The following is a 20,000-nucleotide window of genomic DNA, read 5'->3' as shown; positions in this document are numbered from 1 at the left end:
GCCTTATTCCAAAGCGACTTACAATCGATGTATTTAACTAAAGCAACTGAGTATGTTCACCTCTCATCATAGCAACATGTTAACCAGGAAGTAACACAGTATGGTGTCCAATCAGGCGCTAGGTCCCGCCCTACCTTTGGACGCCTCAGTGCCGTAGGGGTTGCCCAGGCTGTCCGTCAGGTCCGGCAGCCAGGCGTCTTTGACGGCCGACTTGAAGACCTCCCTGTTGTCCAGACTCTGGATGGGCCGGAAGTTACTCCTGAGGTACTCCACCGACTTCACATGGTCCTGCTGCTCTGTGGTGAAGATGGAGTAGAAGGCCTCCAGCTGTAGAGAGAGAGAGGGAGAGAGAGTGAGAGAGAGAGACAGAGACAGAGAGAGAGAGAGACAGAGACAGAGAGAGAGACAGAGAGAGAGACAGAGAGAGAGAGAGAGAGAGAGACAGAGACAGAGAGAGAGAGAGACAGAGAGAGAGAGAGAGACAGAGAGAGACAGAGAGAGAGAGAGAGACAGAGAGAGAGACAGAGACAGAGAGAGAGAGAGAGAGAGAGAGAGAGAGACAGAGAGACAGAGAGACAGAGAGAGAGAGAGAGAGAGAGAAATTTGAGTGAATTATTTATTATTGATTTATTTATTCTAGTATGTACATGTATGTACATTACATTCTTTTTGTTTTTGCTTTTTATCTTCACACTTCACATGCTTTGGCAATGTAAATGTATGTTTCCCATGCCAATAAAGCCCTTTGAAATTGACAAATTGAATTGAGAAAGAGAGAGAGAGAGAGAGAGAAAAGAGGAGGGGGAGACACGTGTGTGAGGGAGGACATTTATTTTGGGACTCATGGGGCTCATTGCAGACCATTAGACTAACTCTGAACCTTTGTAACGTGCGTCCCTACATGGTGGATTAGACGTGACCCCACGGGTGAGTTGGAGCCCGTTTGGAGTCAGTTGGCTAACTGACAGGTTGGTGCCGCTCACTCAAACATCTGAAAGAACATTGCGAAGGAACTCCGTCGTCGTTTTTTAACATCGACACCCAGTCATCCGGTTAGCTCACTCACAGTCTCTTAGACGAGAGCACAGTATTGTGGTGACAGTATTGTGGTCGATGTGCCCCAGTGACCTCATCCCCTCGCCTGGCCCACACATGTGCAACGCTCTGGTCCGTGTGTTGTGCTGAGAGGAGAGGACCGGGAGGAGAGTACATGTACAGTACAAGGGGGTGGCTGTGTCTCAGGAGGTAGAGTCGCCACCTAACGATCACAAGGTTGGCAGATCGGCGGGTTCGAGCCCAGGCTGGCCACATGTCGAAGTGTCCTTGGAAAGGCAAGACACTGAACATCCAAAATTGCTCCCGGTGAGCGGGCCGGCCGGTGCCTTGCATGGCAGCTTGCCGACATTGGTGTGTGAATGTGTGTGTGAATGGGTGAATGAGAGGCCGTTGTAAAGCGCTTTGGAGCAGCTTTGGAGCAGCAAAAAAGGCGCTATATAAGTGCAGTCCATTTACCGTTTTACAGGAAGATGGGATGCGTGCGGGAACGACCCGGGCCCAGTCTAATCACGAGGGGCGATATGCGTGAGGCAAACACACAAAAACAAGACCAGCTGTCTCCTAGTCCCTCCCCTGCGAGAGACTGAGAGGACCGACCGCAGGATAACTGTAAAACTGGAGCATAACCGCAAAGAGAGAAGAGAAGGAGCTCAGGGAATCATTATTCATAAAAGAAAGAATATAATCCAGTGACCGGGTTAGGGGGATGATGTTTAAGATGATGAAAGTGAATCTGTTTGTCAATATCCCATGAAAAAGGGTTCATGTGAAAAGGCTAAGCAGGATGAGACTGCTCTTATGAAAAACCGATGGATTTAGAGAGGGAGAGAGAGAGAAAGAGAGAGAGAGATGGAGAGTGAGAGAGAGAGAGAGATGGAGAGAGAGAGAGACAGAGACAGAGAGAGAGAGAGATGGAGAGAGAGAGAGAGACAGAGAGAGAGAGAGAAAGAGAGAGAGAGACAGAGAGAGAGAGAGGGAGAGAGAGAGATGGAGAGAGAGAGACAGAGAGAGAGAGAGAGAGACAGAGAGAGAGAGGGAGAGAGAGAGAGAGAGAAAGAGAAGAGAGATAGAAAGCTGAGTGTGATGGATGGAGAGAGAAGAAATGAATAGATAAAGAAAGAGAGAGAGAGAGAGAGAAAGAGATTGAAGTTCTCATTTCCTCAGTGTGGGCATTGTGTCAGGGAGTAATCGAGGTTGTGGGATAAACAAATAGTCGCTATGGTTACAGAGAGAGAGGGAGGGGGGGGTTGAAACCCCCCGCCTGTCTGTTCCGCACTGCCTGGTTACTAAGCAGACAGACAGGACGCCTGACGAATACTCAACTCAGCGAGTGTCCGTGTCCGTGTGTGTGTGTGTGTCTGTGTGTGTGTCCGTGTCCGTGTGTGTGTGTCTGTGTGTGTGTCCGTGTGTGTGTGTGTGTGTGTGTGTCCGTGTCCGTGTGTGTCCGTGTGTGTGTGTCTGTGTGTGTGTGTCTGTGTGTGTGTGTCTGTGTCTGTGTGTGTCCGTGTGTGTGTGTCTGTGTGTGTGTGTCTGTGTGTGTGTCTGTGTCTGTGTCTGTGTCTGTGTGTGTGTGTGTGTGTGTGTGTCTGTGTGTGTGTCTGTGTGTGTGTGTGTGTGTGTGTTTCTGTGTCTGTGTGTGTGCGTGTGTCTTTGTCTGTGTGTGTGTGTGTGTGTCTGTGTGTGTGTCCGTGTCCGTGTCTGTGTGTGTGTGTGTGTCTGTGTCTGTGTGTGTGTGTGTGTGTGTGTGTGTGTGTGTGTGTGTGTGTCTGTGTCTGTGTGTGTGCGTGTGTCTTTGTCTGTGTGTGTGTGTGTGTGTGTGTGTGTGTGTGTCTGTGTGTGTGTGTGTGTGTGTGTGTGTGTGTGTGTGTAGTGGACGTCAGACCAGGAAGGATTAAACTCCAAATCACGCTCTGCCATTTCCCCCACAAAGACAGACATCCCATGGCCGCGGTTCAGAGAGATTTCAATCCCATAAGATGTTTTTTCTTTCTTTTTTTCTTTGGGGGTGTTGCCACATTAGGGATTAGCAGATTGTAGTCAGATTAAGAGATTTGGTGGAGGGGGGACTGAATTGCTGGAACAAGGTCTGGCGTGGGGCTGTGTGGTGGGGTGTGGTGTGTGTGGTGTGTGTGGTGTGTGTGGTGTGTGTGTGGTGTGTGTGGTGTGTGTGGTGTGTGTGTGTGGTGTGTGTGGTGTGTGTGGTGTGTGTGTGGTGTGTGTGGTGTGTGTGTGGTGTGTGTGGTGTGTGTGGTGTGTGTGCCAGCGCTGGAGGAGACAGAGGCAGACCAGCAGTGGTGAAGAAGGCAAATGGCTTTAGCACAACGTGACCTACGAGGCAGGAGAGAGGCGGCTGTGTCTCAGGAGGTAGAGTCGGCGTCTAATGATCGCAAGGTTGGCAGATCGGCGGGTCGAGCCCCGGCTGGCCACATGTCGTCACACGTGTCCTTGGGCAAGACACTGAACCCCAAATTGCTCCCAGTGAACGTGCAGGCCGGCGCCTTGCATGGCAGCTTGCCGCCATTGGTGTGTGAATGTGTGTATGAATGGGTGAATGAGAGGCCGTTGTAAAGAGCTTTGGAATAAGGCGCTATATAAGTGCAGTCCGTTTACCATTTAGACACACACAGACACACACAGACACAGACACAGAGAGACGCAGACGCAGACGCAGACACAGACACAGACACAGACACACTTACTTACTTACTTACTAAAGCTTTACTTACTTACTTACACAGACACAGACACAGACACAGACACAGACAGACACAGACACACACACACACACACACAGACGCACACGCCAGATGTTACAAATGGAAGCATTTTAGGCGGAGGCTGTCGCAGCGGAATAGCTGAGCATCGATCAGCTCTAAAAGCGGCCCTGAGCTACGTCTGTCACTCCCAATGACCTACTTCCTCCACTGATCAAGAACAAAAGACACAGAGAGAGATGGAGAGAGAGAGAGAGGGGTGGGGGGGGGCGGTGGGAAGACAAGACAGAGAGAGTGGGAGTGACGCTGTCTTCTCTCCTCTCTCCTCTCTCTTCCATCTTTCCCCCAACAGTGTTTTTTTTTCCCTTCGGATCTTGGGAACAAGGGGACAACGAGGCAACAATAGACTTCAAAGTCTTTTTTTAAATATGTGAAGAAAGACGAGTTATTAGTTAACGGTCTGAGGGAAACATCCTGAGGATAGGAGGCTGTTTCCCCCCCCCACTGAAAGGAAGGAGGGAAGAGAAGGAAGGAAAGAGGGGAGGAGGGTTTCTCTTCTTCTCTCTTCCCCTGTGACTTCCCGCCTAATTCCCAACTCGACCCCCGATGACTCAATCTCCTCTCTGTTTTTGCATCACTTCTTTTCCTATAGAATCTCACATGTAGATCGGTCTAGCTAGCGTAGAAGCTTTGCCGTCTGGCTTTTGGGCAGAGGCAGACCCTAAAAATAATACAAAATAAATCCCCCGAAGAACCGTGAAAAGAAGTCTGGCGCGAGGGGGGGGGGGGGGGGGGGGAAGAAAAAAACCCAACCCCCAAAAAACAGCAATGTATCATCCAACACAGAGCTTAACACGGCACAATGTTATTCATTGGGGTCTGGGATCTCGGGGCAGAAAGGAATAATCCAGAAAGGTCGAGGTGGTAGTGCCTCCACGCTGCGTTTCATCTTCTCTCTCCTACCGCCTCTCCGGTTCGCTTATAATTCATAGGACGACAACCATCCAATCCCCCTCTATTACGCCGCTGTAGAACACCTGCTGTCCGCCGGTTTGTGGAAGGTGGAAATCACGCTACGCTCCCGTAAACACCGAACAGTCTACAACATGGGCTGCAGTTTATTCATAATTCAAAAAAACAATTCAATAATTCAACAACAGTCCCCCTACCCGCCTGTAAATTATGCCTTTTACGGCATGAATGTTAAAACCACCCCCTGCCTCGACCCCCGACGCCTTACATCACCCTTTTGATATGATCCGTCAATGTCTACATGCTCAGGCTCGCTGTGTAGCCTAACGTAGAGGGGGAATACACGTTCACACATCAGGCTAATGGCGGCGCAAACCTGTTTGCTGTACTAAGCTTTAGTGGGTCGGCTAGCCTACTGTATGTCTGGGGCTTCTCCGTGCAGCTGAACGAACAGTAAGTGAGTGGGAACTAGCGTCGGGTATATCGCAGCGATTGTACCTGTGCATTTATATAAAGTCACTTAGCTGTGTGTGTTATGAGGGGCCTGTACGTGCTATAGGCTACTTCCCACTAGCTGTAGCAAGTCGTGAGCTTAGAATGATAAGGTTCTATCTCCGTTTAGAATGATAAGGTTCTATCTCCGTTTAGAATGATAAGGTTCTATCTCCGTTTAGAATGAGAAGGTTCTATCTCCGTTTAGAATGATAAGGTTCTATCTCCGTTTAGAATGATAAGGTTCTATCTCCGTTTAGAATGATACGGTTCTATCTCCGTTTAGAATGATACGGTTCTATCTCCGTTTAGAATGATAAGGTTCTATCTCCGTTTAGAATGATAAGGTTCTATCTCCGTTTAGAATGATACGGTTCTATCTCCGTTTAGAATGAGAAGGTTCTATCTCCGTTTAGAATGAGAAGGTTCTATCTCCGTTTAGGGCAGTTCAGAGATATCGAGCGTCAAAGTTTTGACATTCCGTTATGTTTCGTGAGACGGAACCTTTGTATTTTTATTAATTACTAACTCAAAAATGTCAACATTTTAAAAATAACACCACACAGGCATTAATAAACACCTAATGGATCAGATTATGTAAAAAAAAAAGAAAAAGTTTTGACCAAATTTTTTGATAGAACCTTATAATTCTAATGTCACGACTAGCTGTAGCAAGTGACGGTGATATGGCAGGATGAAGCTGTACTGTGTAGGTATGAGTGACTTAGCTCCGGGCCAGCTCCAGTGCTGTTCCTGACTGAGCCTTGGCTACAGCTCAGTTGCCAGATAAACACGTCTAACTCAGCTCCACAGATCAGGGTGACGGGGGTGACACGACCAGGCCCCGCTGTCTCTCCCTCTGTCTTTCTCTCTTGTCTTTCTCTCCCTCTCTCACACACACACCTTTGCATCTCCCCCTCCCTCTCATTTCCCCCCCCGTCTTACCATTTCCCCCCTTCTCCTCCTCTCTCTCTCTCTGTCTGTCTGTCGCCCCCTTTCTCCACCTAATCTCTCTCTATATCCGTAACTCCATCTCCTTCTCCCTACTGGCACAGAGAAGCCGATACGTCTTCTCCATTTGGCTTCCTCCCTCAGTACTCTTAAGCAAACTCATTTGGCCTCATTACAAGCCTGCCAAATGTGCTCTGAACTGGGAAGAGGGGAGGAGAGGGGAGGAGAGGAGAGGAGAGGGGGGAGGAGAGGAGAGGAGAGGAGAGGAGAGGAGAGGGGAGGAGAGGAGAGGGGAGGAGAGGAGAGGAGAGGAGAGGGGAGGGGAGGAGAGGAGAGGAGAGGAGAGGGGAGGGGAGGAGAGGGGAGGGGAGGGGAGGGGAGGAGAGGAGAGGGGAGGGGAGAGGAGAGGAGAGGAGAGGGGAGGGGAGGAGAGGAGAGGGGAGGAGAGGGGAGGAGGGGAGGGGAGGAGAGGAGAGGAGGGGAGGGGAGGGGAGGAGAGGAGAGGGGAGGAGAGGAGAGGAGAGGAGAGGAGGGGAGGGAAGCGGGGTCTGACCGGGCCAGACAGTGAGTGAGTGCACCAGCGTATTACAGAGTTGTTTGTCTCGAGTGTGTCGCAAACACAGACATCAAGAGACATCTGAGACACCCTTAATTACTTATTAGATATAATTATAGCTGCAGGATGGCTGTGTGTAAGCACAGAGGGAAAGAGAGATAGACACAGGCTGAACGAAGGAGCCTATTGCAGACCTTATATGATATATATATTTATTATACACGTATGATATACGTATGTGTGTGTATGTGTGTGTGCGCATGTATGCCTGCGTATACATGCCTGTGTGTGTGTGTGTGCGTGTGTGTGTGTCTGTGTGTGTGTGTCTGTGTGTGTGTGTGTGTGTGTGTCTGTGTCTGTGTCTGTGTCTGTGTGTGTGTGTGTCTGTTTCTGCGTCTGTGTCTGCGTCTGTGTGTCTGCGTCTGTGTCTGTGTCTGTGTGTGTGTGTGTCTGTGTCTGTTTCTGTGTCTGTGTCTGCGTCTGTGTCTGCGTCTGTGTGTCTGTGTCTGCGTCTGCGTCTGCGTCTGTGTCTGTGTCTGTGTCTGTGTCTGCGTCTGCGTCTGTGTCTGCGTCTGTGTCTGTGTCTGTGTCTGCGTCTGTGTCTGTGTCTGCGCGTGTGTGTGTGTCTGCGGCGGTTCACCTGTTTGTAGGAGACAAAGACGGGTCTGTTGAAGATGATCCACTCCACCACCTTGCTGCAGGGCGGGGTGGTGAGCGAGCCGGTGTAGCGGTAGTAGCTCCCCAACGACGACGGCAACAAGTCCCTCAGAACAAAGGGTTCCAGGAAGGTTTCCTTCTCTAGGTGGGGAACAAACACACACAAGGAAAACCGTGACGTTAAAATTAATTATAAGGTTCTATCTCCATTTTTATTCAAAATTTAATTAGAAGGTTCTATCTCCATTTTTATTCAAAATTTAGTTTTTTACATAATCTGATCCATTAGGTGTTTATTAATGCCTGTGTGGTGTTATTTTTTAAAATGTTGACATTTTTGAGTTAGTAATTCCTAAAATACAAAGGTTCCATCTCACAAAATATAATGGAATGTAAAAACTTTGACGCTCAATATCTCTGAACTGCCCTAAACGGAGATAGAACCTTATCATTCTAAACTCACGAAACGACAAAACCTTAAGTACGACATCATCGGCCGAGCTAGAGGCAGGGAGAGAGGGAGAGGCAGGGAGAGAGAGGTAGAGGCAGGGAGAGAGGTAGAGGCAGGGAGAGAGGTAGAGGCAGGGAGAGAGAGGTAGAGGCAGGGAGAGAGGTAGAGGGGTCACTGTCGATGTAGATAAAACCTTAGTATGACATCAGAGACAGAGAGGCAGAGCTCGGTGTAGGGCTCAGTGGACGTGCAATGTACGTTCTCTCTGTTACTGAGTCATCGATCGACGCGAAGATCGAATATAATGGAAGACTGGGTCGGGTCTTGGTTGGGTGCGCTTCCGCATAATCAATAGCAGTAAGGATTGTGTAACCAGGCCTGAGTAGCTACTGGCGTCTTGAGAAACCGGATCTGTCCCAGGCTAAATCAGTTCCCTGTTATGTGAACGAACGCACCATCCATGATGCGTGAGAGGCGGGCGGCTGTGGCGCAGGAGGTAGAGCCGCCGTCTAACGATCACAAGGTCGGCAGATCGGCGGTTCGAGTCGAGCCCCGGCTGGCCACATGTCGAGGTCTCCTTGGGCAAGACACTGAACCCCAAAATTGCTCCCAGTGAGCGGGCCGGCCGGCGCCTTGTGTGGTAGCTTGGCCGCCATTGGTGTGTGAATGTGTGTGTGAACGGGTGAATGAGAGGCCGTTGTAAAGCACTTCGGAGCAGCTTTGGAGCAGCAAAAAAGGCGCTATATAAGTGCAGTCCATTTACCATTTACCATTCCACAGTCCTGTTATGACGGGGACAGTCATCACAGCGACACCGCGACACGCTAAGCCGACGGCAAGAAAAAACAACAGGGTTGAAAGGCTTCGGCCTCCAACTTTCCGTGACCGAAATCAAGATCCCGGCACGCTAAACAAACCCCGAAAAAAACCCTTCATCTTTGAAAAGATGTGAAGAGCTATCCTTACTGCCCCACATTTTTCAATACATAACTAAACCGGGAATCCTATTGAGAAGGGGGGGATGAAAAGGGAGCTTAGCGCGCTAGCAATGCGCCGCGAAGGCCGCATCAGATTGGAAATGAATGGAAGTGGATTGGGCGGGAAGGGGGGGGGGGGAGGAGGGGGGAGATTAAACCTCATTGCTAAAGGAATAGAGGGCATGCACACACACACACACACACACACACAGCCACAGCAGGGGAGGCAGGGAGGCAGCGTGGGAGCGGCCTTGAGCCGCGGCGGCGGCGCTAGGCTAACGTGGCGTTGGTAGCGATGCTACACACTACACACTACAACCGTAAGCTGTTTCAGCCTCTAAAAAATTAATTGCCAATCAGGGTTGGAGAGTGCCGAGTCAGTGGAGACTTCAAAGCCGCCGCGAGACGCTGAATTAATGGACTTGTAATTTGCTCCGGCGGAGGAACGGGGGAGTTAATTTCGACGCTGTCACAGGAGACCGCCGGGAGAAGGAGGGGAACGCTTCAGTGGGCGAACAGGGAGAGAGAGAGAGAGAGAGAGAGAGAGGTGCAGTGCTGCTGACACAGGGGGCGTGTTTAGATACTGTACATACACGCATACCACGCCGGTACATGACGTCTCCCAGGGCAACCCTTCCCCACCTGTACTACGCTAGGTTGCTATGTGTCAAGCAATGAACGCACTCGAATGGTTGTCAAATTCAGCCACGCCACCACCGTGAGTTTTGAGCTCATCGTGAAGTTCGAGTGTATATGTTACCAGACCACTGTAGGTCTATAGGTCTATACTAAAGGCCATCTCCATTATTATTATTCCATTGTTAGAATTATAAGGTTCTATCTCCGTCTAGGGTAGTTCAGAGATATTGAGGGTCAAAGTTTTTACATTCCGTTATGTTCTGTGAGATGGAACCTTTGTATTTTAGGAATTACTAACTGAAAAATGTCAACATTTTAAAAATAACACCACACAGGCATTAATAAACACTTAATGGATCAGATTATGTAAAAAACAAAATTTGGACCACAAATGGAGATAGAACCTTATAATTCTAACGTCACGATATGTTACCACTGTAGGTCTATATTAAAGGCCTGAATCTCCATATCGTGTTCCGTCACTACCCTTTTCACACCGCTGTGCTGTTAGCCTAGACACAGTACAGGCTGTGACAGAGAGAATTATACTGTGTATTATTGCGCATCATCTCCATGCATGGCTGGGCCTCCACCGCGTGTACTTAGCGTACAGCCTCCTGCACTAATCGCTGCTTATTCAAGCACCCAGTGATTTCTGTGGTATATAAAAGATTCAGATCACTCTCTCTCTAACCCCCACGGGTGTCATGTAATGCACTGTATGTGTTGACTGGTATGGATTTAAAGTCTCCTTGCAGAGGAGATAGCTGAACCCAAGTGTGTGCACGACGCACACACACACACACACACACACACACACACACACACGCACCCACGCACGCGCACACGCACACGCACACACGTATACATGCACACACACACACACACACACACACACACACCCTGTGTGCCCCCTCCCTATCCTCGTATCCCGGGTGTCTCCGTATATGTAACTTTGTGCTTTAAGTGCGTGTCCCTGGCCCTTGCTCTGTAATTAAATATTAAGACTAAGTAACTTAGGAAGCTAATAGATGATTACTGTAGCAGACAGCTTGCCTGGTTCCAGGGGGGTGCTGCTGTGCTTAAAAATACCACCATGGCGAACATCCGTGCAACAGCCCGGAAGATAATGTTACAATTAAAAGCCCTTCGTCTGAGCTATGGGGGGAAACTACACTGCGCCATTGAGACGCAGGAGAGAAGCCAAGGCTTCACGGCGTTCGGCGTTCTCACAGCCGAACCTTCCTCTCTCTCACACTCCCCCCCCCCCCCCCCCCCCCCCCCTTCTCGTCAAAGAGGTGTTTGTCTGTTTGTGTGATGCGTGCCTCGTCGAGGGAACGGCGGATGTGTCGGAACGCGTGTGCACGGCGTCGCTACAGTAAAAACTGTTTTCCGTACGCGAGTCGGTGCGATCTATTTGTGAGTTGAGTCGAATGTGCGATCGCTTAATTCAATTCCGTACATCTCGACTGCCTTTCCTCTCTCTTCCCTCTCTCCCCCCCCTCTCCTCTCTTCCTCTCTCTCCCCTCCTCTCTCCTCGCTCTTCTTTGCTGCCTGTCCCCTCCGCGTGCGTGGAAGCGACAGAGCTGAAAATACATCCCCACGCTCACCGAGGGGAGACAGCAGGAGACAGGGCTGTCAGAGGGGGGTGGGAGGGGGGGTGGGGGAGGGTGGGTGGGGGGGGGGAGGGCAGACAGGGGGAGAGGCGGGGGACCCCACAGTCATATCTGTCTCTGATAAAGACGCATATCTCACCCCCCCCCTGCTATGCCGCCTGGCCTGCCTTTCTCTCGTCACAATCCCTCCCTCCCTCCCTCCCGCCTCTCCCTTTCATCTGCCTAACACACAAACACTCCCTTTCTTTTCCTCTCCCTGTCACACTCAGTCCCTCCCTCCTTTCAACTCGTGTACGGACACCGACACACACTCCCTCCTCCTCTGCTTCCCATTGTCTCCTCTCCTCATCACACTCCCTCCCTCCCTCCTCCTCTCCTCTCTTTCTCCTGTCTCCATCCCTCCGCCCAGTCACAACGGGACTCCGTCGTTGCCGTCGGTGCCAACACATGGCATCAAAGACGGGGCAAAGAGGAGGACTATTATTATGCCTGTAATCCTTATCATCATACTGTAGTAATAGGGGCTGCTGATGATGATGATGATGATGATGATAAAGACGATGATGGCGACAGTTTGTGAATTAGAATCACCGCCATTATCATCATCGCCGTCGCTGAGCGTTGTGGACAGCTTGGGGAAACCGAGGCTGTGAGCGTGCAATACTTCTAAGCCTTCACGACCTTCGCTAACAATGATGTGATTGCCACAGTGAAACAAACACACCAACACACAAACAAACAAATGACAAAACAGAGACTGATTACTCTTGGCCCCGTACAAAGCCTTAAGCGTTCATTTGGACCAGTTCTTTAGAGGGTGATTTCACACCGGCTAAGGGGGAGAGTGTGTGTGTGTGTAGCGGCTCTGTTGGAGGGGAATTTGTTCCACAAAGGTTTCATGTAGAATACGACAAGGCTTGAGCTACAAACACACTACAGCACGCAGCCAGACATGTCGTGACGTTAGAATGATAAGGTTCTATCTCCGTTTAGAATGATAAGGTTCTACCTCCGTTTAGAATGATAAGGTTCTATCTCCGTTTAGAATGATAAGGTTCTATCTCCGTTTAGAATGATAAGGTTCTATCTCCGTTTAGAATGATAAGGTTCTATCTCCGTTTAGAATGATAAGGTTCTATCTCCGTTTAGGGCAGTTCAGAGATATTGAGCGTCAAAGTTTTTACATTCCATTATGTTTTGTGAGATGGAACCTTTGTATTTTATTAAATACTAACTCAAAAATGTCAACATTTTAAAAATAACACCACACAGGCATTAATAAACACCTAATGGATCAGATTATGTAAAAAACTCAATTTTGACTCAATAGAACCTTATAATTCTAACGTCACGATTAGGTGATGCCATTAGGAGATGATTGGGAGATGGTGGCGTCCGTCACTCACCATGATGGACGACTCCTCGGAGGCCGTGGATGATCGGGTCCACCGCTGGGTTGTCCTTCAGCCCCACCTGAGGACCAGGAGACAGAAGAGACACGTCAGAACCTGTCTACCTATCTAGCACACTGCCTTACACTAAGGCTGGCGTTAAACTCATATTATGAGACCTTGAGAGAGAGAGAGAGAGAGAGAGAGAGGGTGAGAGAGAGAGAGAGGGAGAGGGAGAGAGAGAGACAGAGACAGAGACAGAGAGAGAGAGAGATAGAGACAGAGAGAGAGAGAGAGAGAGACAGAGAGAGACAGAGACAGAGAGAGGGAGAGAGAGAGGGAGAGGGTGAGAGAGAGAGGGAGAGGGAGAGGGAGAGGGAGAGAGAAAGAGAGAGAGAGAGGGAGAGGGAGAGGGAGAGAGAGGGAGAGAGAGGGAGAGACAGAGACAGAGAGAGAGAGACACACAGAGAGATATAAAGAGAGAGAGACAGAGAGAGAGAGAGAGAGACAGAGAGAGAGAGAGAGACAGAGACAGAGAGAGAGACAGACAGAGACAGAGACAGAGTCAGAGACAGAGAGAAAGAGAGAGAGAGAGAGGGAGAGAGAGAGATAGAGAGAGAGACAGAGACAGAGACAGAGAGAGAGAGAGAGAAAGACAGAGAGGGAGAGACAGAGACAGAGACAGAGACAGAGAGAGAGAGACAGAGAGAGATAAACTGTCAGACATATATAATCTTTGTAGATGGTTTTCAGGGTTATTTTCAAAGCAGACGTACATGCTCACTCTGGGCCCACGCTGTGCCTTTGTATTGAGGAAGCTATTTCTATCAAAGACCTTAACCACGCTGGGCTTGTGTGCAGAGTTGAGGGCCACACTTCATTTAAACAATTCGTAGGCCTCGCTCAGTCATTTTACAATGCACTGTGACGGGGAAATATCACAAGATGGCAGCTACTTCACTGGAAATGAGGAGAATATCTTCTCCACTACAGTATCTGAAATATACACTATTTTCTATGAAACAAAACAATACTCTTTCTACACACGTTCTTGCGACGCGTTACTAGTAACCAGCTGCTCCGTTACTGGAATAGAAATGGCTTACGAAGTTCGCGTTCGCGTGTGTGTGTGTGTGTGTGAGGAAGATAGAGAGAATGATGAAACTTTTGATCATTTGTTTTTTTATCACTAATGATTAGATTTAGATTTGATAACATTTTGTCTCCTTCCTTCTTGCTGGTCTCTGCAGCCTAGAATACGACACACCCACTGACGACGTGACTGTTCTACGTTTTGGTTCCCGCTTTTTTCAAACTACTTTTTTCTGGTTCCTGCTGCGAACCAACTTTTCAGGCTCCGAACCGATTTATTTTCGCTCCTATGCTCCTCGTTCCTTTCGCCCTATGTATGTGTGAGTGTGTATGTGTGTGTATGTGAGTGTGTATGTGTGTGTGTGAGATAGAGAGACAGAGAGACAGAGAAAGAGCATATCTCTTGTTGGAGCAGGAAGGAGTGATGAGAGGAAGAATGTCTCAGACAAGGCCAGAGGGGGAAAGTGTTTGTCTGAGCTCAGAGAGAGAGCGAGAGAGAGAGAGAGAGAGAGAGAGAGAGAGAGAGAGAGAGAGAGAGAGAGAGAGAGAGAGAGAGAGAGAGAGCGAGAGAGAGGACAAATCTCTTGTTGTTGAGTGTGAGCCTTGTAATGCTGAGGACAAACAAAGGCAATCAAAGTGCTCTCAGTAACCTGTTTGCACCGGGGCTTGAATAGCAGCACTCATGACGTCAGCGGCCTCTCTCCGTTGCTCTCAATACAGTCAAACAATCATACAAACAAAGCGCTCTCTCTCTCTCTCTCACACACACACACACACACACACACACACACACACACACACACACACACACACACACACACAATGGAGACACAAGGACTATGCTTCTTTTCAAAACGTTACTCAAAAGAACCACTCAGTCCAGAGCCGAGCACATCTATATACCTGATGAAACACACAAGTAAATAACCACTAACCACTCCACTAAAAACCGTTTAGGTTTCAGGTTTAAACTTTAAACACTTCTCGCCGTGCGCGTCTAGAAAACATCCTGGACAGATGAGTCTAATCGGTCCAGAATTAGAAGGCATGGTGTTTGAATGCCGCATGTGAGAACCGCAGGGAAAGGAGGGAGGAAATCACTGTCATTAGCCAGGCAGGCAGAGTGGTAGAATGGAGAGAGTTTCACGACATGCAAAAGGCACTCGACAGGGTGATGACAGGTAAGAGAGCCGAAGACAAAAGGTGAAGAAGTCACAACCTCCATCTATGGTGTGTGTCTGTGTGTTGTGTGTGTGTGTGTGTGTGTGTGTGTGAGAGAGGTCCTGATTGGTGAGAGCAACACATTAGCAACCAGATTAGCACCTCTCAGGTGGCAATCAATGAGGACAGGAGACTAAAGAAGACACCCGGATGCTCCTTTAAAACATTCTCAGTAAAGAGACGACAGAATGGTAAATGGTAAATGGACTGCACTTACAGTATATAGCGCCTTTTTTGCTGCTCCAAAGAGCTTCACAACGGCCTCTCATTCACACATTCACACACACACATTCACACACCAATGGCGGCAAGCTGCCATGCAAGGCGCCGGCCGGCCCGCTCACTGGGAGCAATTTGGGGGTTCAGTGTCTTGCCCAAGGACACTTCGACATGTGGCCAGCCGGGGCTCGAACCGCCGATCTGCCAACCTTGCAATCATTAGACGGCGGCTCTACCTCCTGAGACACAGCCTCTACCTCCTGAGACACAGCCGCCCCAGAAGAATAAACCATGTTGGAATTCACTAGACTAGTTTTACCCGAGCGGCTCCAGGATGGTCGACAAGGAGGTCAGCTGCCCTCCGGCAGCCCATAACACCTCACTAAAGCCCAGTTCCGTCCCTCCTAACCCAACCATCGCCCCCCCCTCTGTTCCCCATCGCCCCGCCTAAGCTCCTGGCCTCTTCAGTAAGAAGCCCTGTTTAGTCCCCCTGTCTGATAGTGCCTCATCCCCCCCCCACACAACCTTCCTCTCAGCCCACTGCTCCTGATCATCAGCAGAGGAGGTGTTGTAAATCTCCCACAGTCTTGTGTCCTTTCTCTCCTACTGTCCCTCTGTTGTAGGCTAGACTCACATAGACTTTGTGATGGCCACTCCAATACCGTACCGCCATTTTGCCACAACAAATATGCTTGGAGTAATTGTCGAATTTGGAAGACCCATTTGCGACCAAGCTTTAACTTCCAGGCTGATGTCTTGAGATATTACTTCAATATATCCACTCAATTGTCCTTCCTCATGATGCTATCTGTATTTGGTGAAGTGCACCAGTCCCTCCTGCAGCAAAGCACCGTCACAACATGATTCTGCCACCCCTGTGCTTCACGTTTGGAATGGTGTTCTCTGGCTTGCAAGCCTCCCTCTTTTCCCTCCAAACATAACGACGACCATTATGGCCAAACAGTTACATTTCTGTCTCATCAGACCCCAGGATATTTCTCCAAAAAGTAAGATCTTTGTCCCCAGTGCAGTTTCAAACCGTAGTCTGGCTTTTTTATGGCAGTTTTGGAGCAGTGGCTTCTTCCTTGTCGAGCAGACTTTCAAGTTATGTCTATATACGACTCGTTTTACTGTGGATCTCAGATACTTTTGTACCTGTTTCCTCCAGCATCTTCACAAGGTCCTTTGCTGTTGTTCTGGGAGCGATTTGCACTTTACACACCAACGTACGTTTCATCTCTAGGAGACAGAAGACGTCTTCTTCCTGAGCTGCTATACTAGAGTACTATTGCTTGTACAGATGAACGTGGAACCTTCAGGCGTTTTGGAAATTGCTCCCAAAGATGAATCAGACGTGTGGAGGTCCACAATTTCCTTTCCGAAGTCTTGGCTAGATTGGACAGAAGAAGGTTTTTTCCTTCTATCAATGTCCCCGGGCCTGAGCTGGATTACTCTTCCTGCTACGACTGGTGGATTGACGATTCACTTGCTTAGTATTCAAATGTATTGATTGTAAGTCGCTTTGGAATAAGGCGTCTGCTATATGCCAAAAATGTAAAAATGTAAATGTAAATGGCTGATTTCTTTTTCCCACCTCAAGCCCACCTTAAAATACATCCACAGGTACACCTCTAATTGACTCAAATTATGTAAATTAGCCAGAAGCCATTAGCCAGAATCGGAAGCTTCGAAGCTACTATTGATATACCTAGATATATCTGCATTCCTAGATATGTGATATACCTACTGTAGATATATCTGCATACCTAGATATGTGACAAAAAAGTTTCTTTGCATATTACAAAAGTTTAAGTGCTGAAGAGCCCACTCGATATAACAAACAACAGTTTTAGAATCACTAAATACTTATATATAATTTGTGAATTGGATTCACTGTCTCGTCTCACTTAGTGGGTAAGGGATACGTGCTTTGAGTTGCATTCATGTACGAAAGGCGCTATATAAATAAAGTTTTACTTCACTTCACTAGTAAACAAACGTACCGGTACGTTAGTTGGACGTGTTCAAAAGCAAGGACTGTGTGATCATGTAATTATGTGTAGTTATGTGTTTTTATCATGTTCATGTTCTATCAGCATGTTGTGAAGTGCTAAACATGCAGTTAGATGTCCGTAGCAATGTTCCTTTTTAGCGCTAGCTATTAGCAGCTGTTTTGTGTGTGTTTTGATTCAGAGCGTGTTTCTCCGCCTATTTGGTTTGAGGTGTACCAACATTCAAATAAGCATATCTCCTTCAACTATTTTCAGATTTCAATGTATGACACATCATTTGAAAGCTTACAATCTGCACCGAAAAACTGAAAAATTACCATGTCCTACTTGAGGAGTTTTTAACCAGACCCTATCACATAAAGAGGAAGGGGAAGATAAATGGAGTAGACAAAGAAACAGAGAAGAAAGAGCAAGAGTTCCCGCTGGGAGCATATATACTCCAAAATGTTCGGATTGCTTTGGGTTAAACGTGTCAGTTAAATGGCATATATAATTATTATGACACTGTTATGATATTATTATTATATAGCAAGAGAAAAAAGACAGAAACTATAGACAGCATACCTGACCCAGAGTTCACCAGAGACTGCAGATGAGAATGAGCTCATAGTCTATATTTGGTACGACGCATCAGTTCGAATTCTCAGAGATCTATTTTTTTAGTATTTGTTGTACACTGTCACTGCGAAAGACACATAATACGTATTTATGAAATGAATAGAAAGAGAGAGGAAGAGAGGGTGAGAGTGAGAATGACTGACGGAATCAGTTTCAGTACTATCAATGTTTGTCCCTTGAAGCCCACAGAACTGTCTCACCTGAGCCCTCAGTCACAGGGTCAAAGGTCACACACACGACCACCACGGCCTTCTCTCTCTCTCCACAATCTAGTCCAGCAGGGCCAGACGTTCCCAGCATTGTGTTAGGAGGCTTATTGACTTCCAGCTCCTATAGAGGGATGTTGAGGGACTTCCCACGGCTGTCAGAACTGCAGAGTCACTACCCATCCACTTCATCCATCTCTTCAGGTTACACCTTAACTGCTCCTCCTGAGACATCTACTGCCCCCCAGCACTGCATCTCCTGAGACACCCGCTTTCCCCTCTACTGTGTCCCCTAAAAACTTCTATTGCCCCACTTGTACTGTTTCTCTGTTTCTCCAGTGTCTATATAATAATAATAATAATTATAATAATAATAATAAAAAAATAAATAAAACGGTCTAGGTTTAGAAGATGGTGATAGAAGTAGATTTTCCCTCCTAGCACAGAGACTGCCAATGGCCCCGGGCCTGAGCTAGATTACTCTTCCTGCTACGCCTGGTGGATTGATGATTCACTTGCTTAGTCAAATGTATCGAGTGTAAGTCGCTTTGGAATAAGGCGTCTGCTAAATGCCAAAAATGTAAACAAATGTAAATGCACGGGGCAGGACATCCCTCTGTCTTTATTCTTCACACAAATCTACCGTCGACATCTCAAAACGAGTCGCTAACTTCTCGAGGCTTGTGTGTCTAAGAGTCTCCCTCAGAGGATTTTGTATTCTCCCTTCTCAACGTTGTCAAAAGCTGGATCCATTACATCCAGAGGTACTGCTGCTTTTAGCTGCTACGGAAGGCTAGCCACTAACCGCAGTGACAAAGCAAAAACAAGTAGTAGGGCACCACGTGACGTCCCCCTCAACTCACACCATCATCCATCCAACATCCCTGCTATTTATTCTCTGGCTTCACTTTCCTATCATCTATCTTCTACAGACCTACCCCCCCCCCCCCCTTCTCTCTCTCTCCCCCTCCCTCCCCCCCTCCCTCCCTCCCTCCCTCCCTCTCTCTCTCTACCCCCTTCTCTCTCCCCCCCTCCCTCTCTCTCTCTAGCTCACCTTACTTCTCTCTCTCTCTCTCTGCCCCTCCCTCCCTCTCTCTCCCCCTCCCTCCCCCCTCCCTCTCTCTCTCTCTCTGCCCCTCCATTCCCTCCCTCCCTCTCTCTCTCTGTCTCTCTCTCTCCCTCTGCCCCTCCCTCCCTCTCTCTCCACCCCTCCCTCCCTCTCCCCCTCCCTCCCCCCTCCCTCCTCTCTCCTCTCTCTCTCTGCCCCTCCCTCCCTCCCTCCCTCCCTCTCTGTCTCTCTCCCCCCCCTCCCTCCCTCTCTCTCTCCCCCCCTCCCTCCCTCCCTCTCTCTCTCCTCCCTCCCCCTCCCTCTCCTCTCCCTCTCCCTCTCCCTCTCCCTCTCCCCCTCCCCCTCCCCTCCCTCCTCCCTCCTCTCTCTGGCTCACCTTACTCTCACAAGAATCAATACACTTGAAGAATAAAAGGCTACAGTATAAGTCTGCTGTACTTTTAAGACTCATTAGAAAGCGAGGCACTAATTGCAGTGATTGCGGGGAAGGGGGATGAAGGGGGGGGGGGGCGTGTACGGTGCTCAACAAATGATGATGTCTCTGTAAGGTCAAAGTGCAACGCCGGTGATAAGAACACCTGTGCTCGTTCTTCAAAATACCTGAGAGGTAAAGCGATGGACGCGTCGCTTTCTTTGCAAGTGTGCTCATGACTTTTAGACCCTACTTGTATCTATTCACACACACAAATACCAAAATAGCATCGGTGATCAATTAAGAAAAGGGGAAAAATCACGGCTAATGTCGCCAAGACGAAGATATCGGATGTGATTTCGGTTTATATGTGCTTCGTCTGTTTTTCTTTCTCGGGAGGACCGTCGACAACGGTTGGCAGGCGATTTGTTCAACTGAGGGATGCCGTGTTGTAACTAGGGCGACCCGATGACAGAGAGAGGAAGGAGAGACAAAGTGGGTACGCCGTCCCCGCTCATTAACAACCCTAACACCGGAGCGCAACAACAACAAAAAAACAGTCATCTACTATACAGTATGTACAACCCATGTGTCCCGTACTAAGTCTATATACTCGAGAATTCGTTAACAGCGTCAACCAACTAGAGCAAATTACATCTAATTAATTCTGTCGCTCTGT

The 20,000-nt window shown here is 48.5% G+C and overlaps 1 protein-coding gene across 1 annotated transcript in view; it reads right to left on the bottom strand.

The window, feature by feature from the left end:
* Window positions 1–20,000, bottom strand: part of ptprga (protein tyrosine phosphatase receptor type Ga) — a gene marked incomplete at both ends in the record, with an annotated part of 174,891 nt that overhangs the window by 30,036 nt on the left and 124,855 nt on the right. Inside the window, 3 exons of the mRNA XM_080545768.1 lie at window positions 135–327; window positions 7,382–7,539; window positions 12,488–12,554. Of these exons, the coding sequence (XP_080401894.1) occupies window positions 135–327; window positions 7,382–7,539; window positions 12,488–12,554 (418 nt within the window). The remainder of the gene's footprint in view (window positions 1–134; window positions 328–7,381; window positions 7,540–12,487; window positions 12,555–20,000) is intronic.

This window comes from Nansenia antarctica (genome assembly GCF_963989245.1).
Source record: "Nansenia antarctica genome assembly, chromosome: 15".
In the NCBI taxonomy this organism is placed as follows: domain Eukaryota; kingdom Metazoa; phylum Chordata; class Actinopteri; order Argentiniformes; family Microstomatidae; genus Nansenia; species Nansenia antarctica.
Note: the sequence above shows the minus strand (reverse complement) of the source record. Positions and strands in the feature narration are given on the sequence as shown.